This window comes from Halichoeres trimaculatus, unplaced genomic scaffold (assembly GCF_033239565.1).
Source record: "Halichoeres trimaculatus isolate MK-OKI-2021-1 unplaced genomic scaffold, fHalTri1.1 fHalTri1_scaffold_10, whole genome shotgun sequence".
Lineage (NCBI taxonomy): Eukaryota > Metazoa > Chordata > Actinopteri > Labriformes > Labridae > Halichoeres > Halichoeres trimaculatus.
The window spans coordinates 11,057,686-11,070,056 of NW_027437187.1; the positions used below are offsets into that span (position 1 = coordinate 11,057,686).

At 41.1% G+C, this 12,371-nt stretch overlaps 1 protein-coding gene across 1 annotated transcript; it reads left to right on the plus strand.

Moving 5' to 3' along the window:
- The first annotated feature begins 1,839 nt into the window (after positions 1–1,839).
- On the plus strand, positions 1,840–8,360 carry cyb5r2 (cytochrome b5 reductase 2). The gene is made up of 9 exons (XM_074678043.1): positions 1,840–1,953; positions 2,109–2,258; positions 2,909–2,981; positions 3,431–3,537; positions 4,625–4,754; positions 4,868–4,951; positions 5,102–5,187; positions 5,315–5,414; positions 8,126–8,360. Exons 1-9 carry the CDS (start codon positions 1,939–1,941, stop codon positions 8,296–8,298), a joined length of 918 nt encoding a protein of 305 aa, XP_074534144.1. The 5' UTR covers positions 1,840–1,938; the 3' UTR covers positions 8,299–8,360.
- The last annotated feature ends 4,011 nt before the right edge of the window (positions 8,361–12,371 follow it).

Genomic DNA, 12,371 nt, shown 5'->3' on the forward strand with positions numbered 1-12,371 from the left:
ACACACTTCTCAGTGTGTCATCCATGGTTTGATACCTCAGTTATTCCTACTTTTTTATAAAACCTAAATAACATATGATGCCAAACTGTGTTAACAGCCAGTAAGATACTTCACAACGTGTTAGATTTAAAATTTAAGCTCACTAATAAACGTATTCCTTTTCCTTAAGACCATGAATCAGATATGTTTTCTTTGAGGAAAAGTTAAAGATTCTGTTTTCAAAGCTAGCTGGGCTGCTCCATCAGCTTTTATGCTTATAACTCCTGCCAATGCATCTGCTCTTATTTGGGGACCAAACACTTCAACTTCACCTCTTACAGGAATAGGGCCTGCTCTTAAAAAAAAAAAGAAAATTTAAAGAAAAAAAAAAGAAAATACTGTAATATACAGTTGTAAATTGTTATGATTTGCTTATATATTCAACTCTCATGAAGAGTTTTAGACTGAAATGTTTACTGAAGCATCCATACTGTATGTCCTCAACTGCAAACAAAACCACCAACGGTATTATTGATCTCTGATGCTTTAACATTTACTCTTGCAAACACTCACAGGAAACCACATATTGGAGTATTAACATACAGCAGAGGGAGATTTCTTTAACCTGTATATGAAGCTCAGTAAAGAGCACTGAGGTGACACTTATACACAGGGAGCATTTGTCCACCTGAACTGTAAGTTTTTGACACACACTGAGGAAAAACCTGCATAAATGGAGACTGTAAATGAATCGTGAAACGAAAAACTTTTCTTACAAAAATTGTGACTACTCACATATCAGCTCTTAAAATCAGCTTTCAGCGCTGAAGTGTTGCATGTGCTGTCAGCATCTTGATAAGCATCTGTAGAGACTGAAATAACTTTTCACACCTCCACTGTGTGTTTCTTTCCCTTTGATAAATGTGTCTGAAAATGTTTACATGGAGAACTTTGTGCAGGATTACACTGCAAAATACTAAAACCTTATCAAGTGTTTTTGACTTATTTTAGGTAAGAATTGTCTTATTATACTTGATGTGAGCCGTATTTAGCTTATCAGACCAAGAAATCTTTTGTTTTAAGTTGTTTAAACACAAAATGAAGTCTAAATTGCTTCTAACAAGTAAAATAAAATTTGCTAGTGGAATATTCACAAGGTTGAAACTAGATTAATGTCTTTATACAAGTAACTTTTCTCTTGTTACAAGCCTTTCAGACCTCATTTTTGTCTTTAAATTACTTGGAACAAGACATTTTTCTGGACTGGTCAGGTGAATGTGGCTTGTGTTAAGTTTAAAAAGACATTTTCTGCTGGAAAAAAAAGACAAAACAACTTGATGAGATTTCAGTTTTTTTGTAGTGTACTTGTCACCTTCCAGACCTCACACTCCATTTTCCCCAAACTTATCTTGTATTTTACTCACAGTTTCAACAAAAAACATTCTTCAAATCACTAAACTTCTTTAATCTAACTAATGCAGCTGAGGTTTTGGGCTTTGAAGATATTTCTCTGTAATGATAGTGTTTTCTGCCTGGAGGATCCCTCCAGTTCCAGTCTTTGTTATGTAACATATGTGCCGTTGTATCTCCCCTCCCCTCAGTGGTGTGATGTCAGTGCTGTGCTCCTCACTGCCTGAGTACAACCTCTGCACTATATAGTGTCATAACAGGGCCTGTCTTCCTATTGGTGCTTCAGACCGAGTATCCCCTTTCTGCGAGCTGTTGGCCACACCCCACTCTGAGGCCCCTGTGTGCCGTGTGTGTGTGTGTGTGTGTGTGTGTGTGTGTGTGTGTGTGTGTGTGTGTGTGTGTGTGTGTGTGTGTGTGTGTGTGTGTGTGTGTGTGTGTGTGTGTGTGTGTAACAGAGAATGAGTGACTGAGGCTCTTTGTGTGGACTCTGGTCTCTCAGGTTGTAGTAGAGGAAGGAAACCAACAGGCACTGGTGTTAATGTTACAGCTATGGATCAAAGCATGGTAATAATAAACTTTTACTTCACTTTCAGAGTTACCTTTTGCACTTTAACTTTTCTGTATGTTGCTGGGTTTTCCATTTTTGTGTATGTTTAACCCCCTGAAAATGCTTCACTGTGTATTTTACTCTAAGTATTAAAGTTGTCTTTGTATTCCAGCTGATTCCAGTGGTGGTGGCTGTTTCTGTGGTGGTTGTGTCAGCACTGTACTTCCTGCTACGAGGCTCTGCAGGAGAGAAGAAGAAGAAGCTGCCTGTAACTTTACTGGATTCAACTGTCAAATATGCTCTTCCCCTCACAGACAAACAGGTAGACTTCATGAGGACACACTCATGACAGAAACTCTGCAGATTTGCTTGCTGAACTTTAACATGAATATACAGAAGAACTATACATGGATAATTTTAGGACTCGGTAGCTTTATTTTGCTTAAGCTTCTAAAAATGCTTAAGTTTGAGGTTCAGACAAAACCCTAAAATTTTAGGGTGTGCATTATTCATAGAGGACAGCACAGTGGATAGAGCAGGAAACAGGGTGAGAGTGTAGTGTGTCATCCAGGAAAGGTGCCGCGGGGTGGGGTCAACCCAGGCCACCTGCTTGAGGGCTAATCAGCGAGGTCATAACAGCGCCCTGTTACTATCTATTTATTTATTCTTTAAGTTTTCTTTTATCAATGATGATAACCTTGCTCATGATCTCTTTCTAAAGGGGGTGAAGTTTATTATTTCAACACTTTGACATCAGTTACTCTTACCACTTGAAAAACACCAATAACCTGCTCATACTTAGATCTTAATTGACTCTATGGGGTTAAATGAGGTCACTGACGCTGAGTCAGACAGCTTAGTTAATCATTCAGTTTTTCTTTGTGAGAAGTCAAATTTGAGATAATATCTTGTCCGTCTTTGTGCTTTTGTTTTTCTAATTGTGTTTTTTGTTTTGTGTGTGTGTTTTTACAGGAAATCAGCCACGACACAAAGAAATTCCGGTTTGGCCTCCCCTCTTCTTCTCACGTCCTTGGACTCCCAGTAGGTACTGAAAACTCTCCCTCTCCTGTTTTATTTCTTGAATGAATTTATCTTTTGTGAGAAAAAACCTAAGCTAGAGCAACTTTCCTCAGTTACCAGGAAAGAAACCCTTTGCCTTAGCGTTGGCCTGACTTGATCTTTGATTCTTTGGATCATGCTGAGCAATAAAGAAGAATACAGGCTGAGATTGCTCACTCTGTGCGCCATAAACACGTTTACTCATCGGCATACTAACTGACCTGTAGGTGATAGAGAAGCAATGAAAGGTCCTGCTGTCCAAATATTTCACAAATTGACATGTTCAGTCTTAGATTTCAGTCTGAAGAAGAACAAACTCTTCAGAGGGTGTTGTCCTGAGCTCTTCTTTCATCCTCTTACTCCTATTTTGACCCTAACCTTCAGATCCAACACCTGACCCATTAACCCTGTTCACCCTCTCTCCCTCTGCACCAGGTCAGCATGTGTACCTGTCCGCCAAGGTGAACGGCAGTCTGGTGGTCAGAGCCTACACTCCAGTCTCCTGTGATGACGATGAGGGCTTTGTGGACCTCGTGGTTAAGGTCATTAACATCAACATACATTTTATTTGTTTTAGAGGTCATACATCAGTCTCCCTGTCCATTTTAGACAGAAGTAAGCACAGGTGCTGATATATTTACCTACACTTTATAGGTTACATAAAAGTCATTAGTATTGGTTCTTAATTACATAGTATTTCCTTAATATAAAGGTTTTACGGTCTCACACACTGATAGGATATCATGTCTGCAGTTATCAAAGTTAATAAGTCATTAATGAACCAGATCTGGACCAGACTCTTGACTGGGTCATTAAGAGACTCCTGATGAACAAACAAGACTTAAAGCTTGATAAGTTCAGTCATTTGTCTTGGTTAATAGGGCACAGTGGGTTGTGTTTTGCTTCTTCTTTTTAATTCTTGTCATTTTGAATTTGGACTTCTTTATGGACCTTTACAGAATTAATTTCAGTCGATTTAAACATTCTTACTATGACAGGTTAACTTTCAAGATCAATAACTGTAAATGGTACTGTAACATTTTTTGTTTTAAGAAGAAGATAAAGAAGATTAATAGCAACAAACATAACCCTAGGTTTTGTGTTTTTTTGGTGAGACCCTAATATTTTCGTTGGGTGACACTGAGACATGAGATGCTCACTACAGCGTTTTCAGTCCCTCAGAGTTTCAGTGTGAGTTTTGGGATGAGACGTTGTTGTGTAAATGGGGCCGTAGCTGCAAAAGCCAGTTTTTCAGATGATCGCCCCAAACTGGGGCATTGGAAAAGCACTACAAAAGAAAAGGAAAAATATCAGCACATAACATCAACAACCTCTGGAGAGTGCTTCACCTCACACAGATGCTGCATACTGTAGAGCCAGGTGGTGATTCTGGCACCCTGTAGACCCAACACTACAAAAAAGGAGGCTGACTTCTAACCTGGAAATGGGACTCCAGTTGAAAATAAATGCTGCTTCATTCCCTCTCAATAAAAGCTTTGTTTTTTTTGCTAACACAGCTGATGTTTCCACCAAGTATGTGGCAAAGATGCTGGTGTTGCAATTTGAATTATATCCAGCTGATTGTCAAATTTCAGATATGAAAGAAAAGGTTTGTTTTATCTTCTCCAGGTGTACTACAAGAACACTCACCCTTCATTCCCAGAGGGAGGGAAGATGTCTCAGTACCTGGACAACATGGCTATTGGAGACACCATTGACTTCAGAGGACCAAATGGGCTGCTCATCTATAAGGGAAACGGTATGAGTTTGTGTGCTGAGAACAATAACAGAAAGCTGCCAGCAGAGGTCACTGTGGTACAATACGAGAATATTTGAGCTGAATTCAAGCTAAGGCTGCCTGTATATCCTCAGGCCAGTTTTCCATCCGTCCAGACAAGAAGTCAGAGCCAAAAATGAAGAAATTCAAGCATGTTGGAATGATCGCTGGTGGAACAGGTCTGTTTCTGTATCTGTTCATTATTTTATTTTTGACTACTTTAAATGCTTTCTGTATTTCTTTTTTTAGGTAGCATAAAATTTTCCCATGACACATTGTTAAGTACCAGCCACCCTCCTTGATGACTCTGATGTATGTCTTCATCACAGGTATCACTCCCATGCTGCAGTTAATACGCAGCATCACAGCAGACTCCACTGACAACACCAAGTGCTCCCTCATATTTGCCAACCAGGTCAGTTCACTGAGGTGTACTGCTCTGGGAAATCTTTCTCTAAGTGTTATAGTTGAGGAGTATGACTGGATATAACTGGAAAAACCTCTGGAGAAATAAAATCCAGTTTGTCTTCTCCCCCCTTCAGACTGAAAAGGACATCCTGCTGAGGGAGGAGCTGGAGGAGGTGAAGAAGAACCATCCTGACAAAGTGAATCTGTGGTTCACACTGGACAAACCTCCACAGGGTAAGGGAGACATTTCGACAGATAACAAATGGTTATCTGAGTGCCACATCTGAGTGAAATATGGTGATAGAAGTGCCTCCAAAGTGATACGTTACATAACACAGCAAAAACTGAAATCTAAGAAAGGTTTTATGTTTTCTTTTCAGTAAAAATAATTTTATAACACATTCACCTGAGAAAATGAGGCTGCTTATAAAGAGTAAAATGCCTGTAATAGAGTGAGAAAGTTGTTATAGTATAGTTTCTACATTAAGACATTATCCTTTTTTAAAAGAAACTAAACCAATTCTTAACAGATATTTTTACTCTTTGAAAGCAGTCAGATGACATTTTTGTCCTTAAATACCTTGAAATAAGAATAGTTTCTGGACTTATCAGTTTTAATGTCACTAATATTTAGTCTAATAAGATGTTTCTTCTCCAAATAAGATGCAAACAGTAGCTTAGATTTCAGTTTTTGCTATTTAGACGATGAACTACGTAGAGAATCTAAACGCTCCAGCCTTAGGTGGAGAAACACTTGAGAAACACAGTCATCTTTGAAATGACACAAGTAGAATTTCCAGAAAAAGACTGTGTGTGTGTGTGTGTGTGTGTGTGTGTGTGTGTGTGTGTGTGTGTGTGTGTGTGTGTGTGTATGTGTGTGTGTGTATATGTGTGTGTGTGTGTGTGTGTGTGTGTGTGTGTGTGTGTGTGTGTGTGTGTGTGTGTGTGTGTGTGTGTCCAGGACAACTAGGCCTTATTTCGGTAAGTCTAGGATGCTACACCATGGAGTCAGCTCCTGTCGAGTTCTGGCCATTGCAGAGCTGTGCTAACTGCTAACTGCTAACTTCTAAGCCAGACGTTTAGTGATTGACTGAGGGTCACCAATTAACAGGGTCACACTTTGCACTGAAACACCAGCGACTGCCAATATTCTCCTTCAAGTTTTACTTTGTGTATTAAATGCAAAGGTTGGTTTTGGCCAAAGTCATGGGAGTTGTTTAACACCCATCAATCTGTTGTTACTCAGGTAATTAGGGATGGGTACCGAATTAGATACTTTTTTAGGTACCAACCGAATTCCAGTTGTAGTACTGGGTATCAGTTCAGTCAAAATCAAAAGGTACCATGTTTAGGTACCTAAATGCATCCTTGTGACTGAGAGTGAGAGGAAGAGCAGATGATTTTCCATGCTGGATATGAACACAGCATTGCAAGTTTATACGCTGAGAAATAAATATGTTAAAGTGAAAAACTTTGAGATATTTTTTATTTAAAAAAAAAATATATATATTACCACAGTAACACAAAAATGCCTTGAAAGTTGGTACCGTTGAATACCAATTCTGAGTGCCAGGTACCGGGCATCGGTACCATATCAATTCAAATGTGATAGGTACCATCCCTATAGGTAATAAGTGCATTTTTGGTGGTTACCCCCTCACATCGCATGACCAACCATTTCCTGTTTCTAGGAGATAGTTTTCTCGTTTTCAAAGTTTTTGTTTGTTTGTTTGTTTTTTTTAAGTGAATGCAATATGCCACCATACATGATGAGCTCAGAAGAGGTAAAAGGTATTACTTTGTCCACATGGGGCACCAAAACCCCCCATATTTTTTTTTTGCTTAAACTACATAAACCAAACAACAATCAAGCAGAATAAAGCATGAGGGGTGTAGACTTCACATAAATGCAGAAAGGTCAGTTTTTATGTCAGTTAATATTTCTCATTGGCTTTTGTCTTTGATCTCTGAACTGATTAACATTGTTTTGAAATGGAAAGTGAGTAAATCATTACAGTAAGTAAAATCAGACTCATGCTGACTTCACATGATATGAGGTGGAAACTTTTCCCAGCACCTTGTTTTATCACATTGCAGAGCAGTGCATTCAGAAGACGTTAGCATTAGTGCAGAGCCAAGCCATACGGAGCTGAATAATCAGTCTCAAAGCCCAGCTCTTTGGATCCCCGCTGAATATTGAGCGTGTGCGAAACTGAACAAAGACTCCTCAGCTGGAGGAAAATCCCTGCAGGCCGAAAAAGTAGATACTTCCAGCCAGGTGTTACAGTAGCTTAGCAAAACGCTCATGTCGTCTTTTGCATAATCCTTAAAGCGAGTGGAAATTAATGAGCATAATATTGTAACATAATCTCTCTTGCGAGGGCCTGAAACGCTGCGTGTATCCTGTCCTGTATGTCATTAGTTCCTCACAGAATGGAAACACATCAGCCTTTCATCTTTATTCATCTGAGGAAGTCTTCTTGCTGTTTGTAGAGTGTTACTGTCTTGATGTGTTGGACAGGAAATGTGTATAAGCTTTGTTACTGATTTCATCTCTTAGTTTAAAGATGAAGATCTGTACTTTCTTCTGATAATTTCATCCTTTATCAGGCTTCATTCTGCTGAGGCACAGTGGATAGAAAGTTGTTAATACAGGATAGAAACAGGGTGCGTTTTTATATTTCACATGTGAAGTGATGATAAGGAGATCAAAGACAGGCTTCATCAATGCTTAGGCCAGCTCTTTCTACCTTTTCAGCTGAGGCTGATGGGTAATTCTGCCTGTAGTACAGGCGTTCAGCAGCATGGAGCTCCTGTTACATTATAATGTTAATATGTTTTTTTTTTTTTTTTTTTAAAGGAATGTGAGCAGCTATGCGGGGATGTGACTCTAAAAGTCTAAAACTGGATGCTGGTTTGTGATTCTCTCTTGTCTTATCTTCCAGACTGGAGCTACAGCTCGGGGTTTGTCACCCAAGACATGATCAAGGACCACCTCCCCGCTCCGTCCAGTGATGTCCTTGTTGTTTTGTGTGGTCCCCCACCGATGATCCAGTACGCCTGTCTGCCAAACCTGGACAAGCTGGGACACAAAACAGAGAACATTTTTGCGTACTAGAGTTTTGATAAACTACAAATGTTTTTTTTTTTTTAAACTGTCATCATTTAATGTCTGAAACAACAACCACTGTAAACACTACTGAAAGGGTTATCAAATCCCAAATACCATCTTTTTGAGTAATTTTTGTACGTCTTTGATACAACAATAACTTTATTTTGCAAACTTGTAAAATAGAATGAGTTAGCCTACATTAGATTCCATTAAAACAAAGACTTTGACACAAAAATGTCTATGGTTATGACCCTGGGTCATTCTTCTTGAATTTTTTTTAAATCTTCTGTCAAAGTGTCCAAAAGTGTTTACCAAAGCCAGTTTGCACCTCAGACTTTACACAAACAGGAAAAAAAAGTCATTACAATTATGAGGTAATAGAAAAGAAGAAATCTTACCGAAGACAAAGTTTGCTCAAGCTGCTGTTTAATTTGATGGATGCAAAATAGATTGTGAGTACAATGAGACATATTTTAAACATGGTTATACCAAAAATAAAATATTAACTTTGGTAGCAGATTCGCATGGGTGAGTGCTTAGCAAATGCACTCTTGAAAGGATTTTGGTACGGCCACACCGGACGCGAATTTACGTTGAGGTTACATACAAACTAAATGCAAAGACGCGTTTGGATACAGTCTATGGTTTGGACACCGATTCGCCTCGAACGGCGCGTTGGACGCGTTTGGGGCGTCAGATGCCTCTACGCTCGAGTTGAAAATATTGAACTTTCGCCGCGAATTTGCGTGAGGCGGTGCCGCGTCAGCCAATCAGCGATGACATTCCCCCACGACGTCATTGATTTGATGACGTGTGAAGCTCCCGCCACTTGCTTCAGCTCCAACCCCGAGAAGATGGAGGAAGAAAATGAAGTTGTCTGTGCAGTCTGCAATTATCCAGAGTTATAGAATTATTTGAGGGAAACTGGGTTAGGCAACAGGATATAATTGTGTTTTTTTTTTTCTTCTTTCTGACCATGTCTTGACTCACAGTCCAGTAGGTGGCGGTAAATGCACCTAAAAGTTGGTTGCCAACCGCCATTAAAATAGACGAAAGAAAGAAAGAAAGAATCCAGGTGAAAGTGGATTACGTATTTTCTACTTCCTACACTGGCAACCTGCATGGAGTGGGAAGTTGGAAGTCGGCTGGTCGGTACATGCTGGCGCGGAGATTCAAATTGCGTTTGATAAGTTGCGGATAATATAGTTATATTTAAGCGATCGTGTGTGTTAGGTCAAGCTGGTCCCTGCACCAGTCGGCTGAAAATGAGCTCCCGTAGCCGTTTTCGTGGTCGGGGAGGCTTTACCCGTGTTGCAGGAAATCTGGACCGAGAATCCATGGCTGGACACTGCGGGTCTGTGAGTGGGTCGGGCTCTGAGATAGGGCTAGACTGGAAAGACGGTGAGATGGAGTATGAAGGAGATAAGGGAGAGAAGAGGGTGGACCCAAACCAACAAGAAAGTTTGGGAGAAGAATACACTCACAAGAGGCAGAGAAGTGAGGTAGGTGAAAGTGTAACTGGGAGAGGTTTAACCCAGAGGGAGGGCAATAAGCTGGTGGTGATATTACGCTTTGGGGAGGTTGAGCAGAGAAAGATGAAAGCTATAAATCCACTGAAACTGACAAAAGATCTGGGTAAACAGCTCGGGGAGATTAAATTTGCTAAAGTTCTACCTGATGGGAATCTCATGGTATCATGTTTACATGAGGATCAGGTAGAGAAAGCTAAAAGTATGAAAGAGGTACTGAATCTAAAGGTGGTTCAGTCAGGGAGGGTGGGGGAGCGCAGAACAGGTGGTTGTAAGGGAGTGATATCAGGAGTGCCCTTATGCATGACAACAGAGGAGCTGCAGGACAATCTGGAAGGGGGGGAGATCATGAGGGTGGAGAGGTTGCAGAAAACAAGAGAAGGAGTGAAAACTGACAGTGAAACAGTTTTGATTGAATTTGAGGGACAAGTTCTGCCAGGTAGGGTGCTGCTTGGTTTTATTAGCTACCCAGTTAGGGCTTATGTGCCTAGGCCACTGAGGTGTTATAATTGTCAGCGGTTTGGCCATACAGCCCAGAACTGTAAGGAGGAGAGGAGGTGTGCAAGATGTGGGGGGGGTCATGGATATGGGGAGTGTGGAAATGGGGTGCCGCCCAAGTGTTGTAGCTGTGGGGGGGGTCATAGTGTGGCGTTTGGGGGTTGTGAGGTGTTAAGGAAGGAGTCACAGGTCCAAAAGGTGAGGGCTGAGGGAGGACTTTCTTATGCAGAAGCTGTGAGGGTGGTGAGAGGACAAGGCGCAGAGTCCAGCAGGACTGAATCAAAGAGAGTGGTTGCTCAGGAGGTGGAGAGACAGGTTTCTGACAGGATTTATATAGATAAGAAAGCTCTGGTCACCTTCATAGCTGGTGTGATAAATTGTACATTTGGGGTCACATCAAAAACAGCTAAGATCCAGTTAGTGGTTAAAACTGCAGTGAGCCACCTGGGAATAGAAGGGTTGTCTTGGGAAGAGATACAGAGGGACCTACAGGCTGCATGGGACTTACAGAAATCTTAATAATAATGGTGGTTCTCTTACAATGGAATGCTCGGAGCTTATTGGCCAACGGCCAGGAGTTTAAGCATTTTGTGAGGGAACTGGGATGCAAACCTGACATCATTTGTATCCAAGAAACTTGGTTAAAGCCGAATCTGGATTATACACTATATGGTTACACGGGGGTGCGTAGGGACAGAGAGGATGGTGGTAGGGGTGGAGGGTGTCTTACTCTAATTAGCATAGATGTTCCTTTTAGGGTAATTGAACTGGGGGTGGATAATGAATATATTGTTGTGGAAATATGGGATAAAGGAGTGGAGATGGTGGTCATTAATTTCTATAATCCTTGTAAAAGGTTGGAGTTAGAACAATTGTTAGAGGTTAAAGGACAGGATAGAAGTAGGGTAGTTTGGTGTGGTGATTTTAATGCTCACAGCACTCTGTGGGGGGGATCTCAGACAGATGTGAATGGAGTAAGGATAGAAGAACTAATGGACGAGAAAGAATTAGTGTGCCTTAATGATGGTAGGGGGACCAGGTTAAATTGGGCAACCAGTAATGAGTCTGTTTTGGATCTGACATTAGTTTCTTCCATGCTTGCTGGGGTGAGTCAGTGGAAGGTTTGGTCTGAGTCCACTATTGGTAGTGATCATTATCCCATATTGTGCACATTAGGTGGTCAGGTGGAGAGGGGTGGAAAGGGTGGTAATTCTCGGTGGGTTTTAGATAAGGCGGAATGGAGTTTATTTCAGATGACTTGTGAGGAGATTGTAGCTAGGGTTGATTTATTGGCAGATATTGATGAGGTAAATAAGGGGTTCACGTCGGGGGTTATTGAGGCAGCAGAGAGAGCAATACCTCAGAGTAAAGGTGGGAGGGAGAGAAAGTTGGTCCCATGGTGGTCTGAGGAATGTCAGCAGGCGGTGAGGGAAAGAAACAGAGCATTTAAGTTAGTTAAGAAGACACTCTCCCAACAGCACCTGTTCCAGTATAAAAAAGCCCAGGCCCTGCTTAGGAAAACAGTGAGGAGGGCGAAGAGAGTAGCTTGGAGAGGGTATTGTAGTGGAATAGGGCGAACAACACGAGTGGGAGAAGTGTGGGGGATGATAAAGAAAATGGGGGGAGACATGAGAGAATGGGGTTACCCAGTGTTACAGTATGGTGAAGAGACAGCCATATCAGACGGGGAGAAGGCAGAACTTATGGCTCGGTCTTTCTCTAGGGTGCATGATTTGAAGAATCTTTCTGAAGAAGGAATAAGGAGGAGGGAAGATACTCTGAGTCTTTATTCAGGTATGGTAGGTAGGAAGGAGAGGGGGGATGATATTCTTGATGAACCTTTTACATTAGCTGAGATGGTAAGAGCTATAAATAAGTCCAAACCTACTTCTCCCGGTAAAGATAAGGTGTGTCATAAAATGCTGCAAAACCTGGGGGATGAGGCTTTGGGGGTGTTGTTGTATATTTATAACAGAGTATGGGAGGAAGGGAAATTGCCACAGGGGTGGAAAGAGGCAGTGGTGGTGCCGATCCGTAAACCAGGTAAGGATC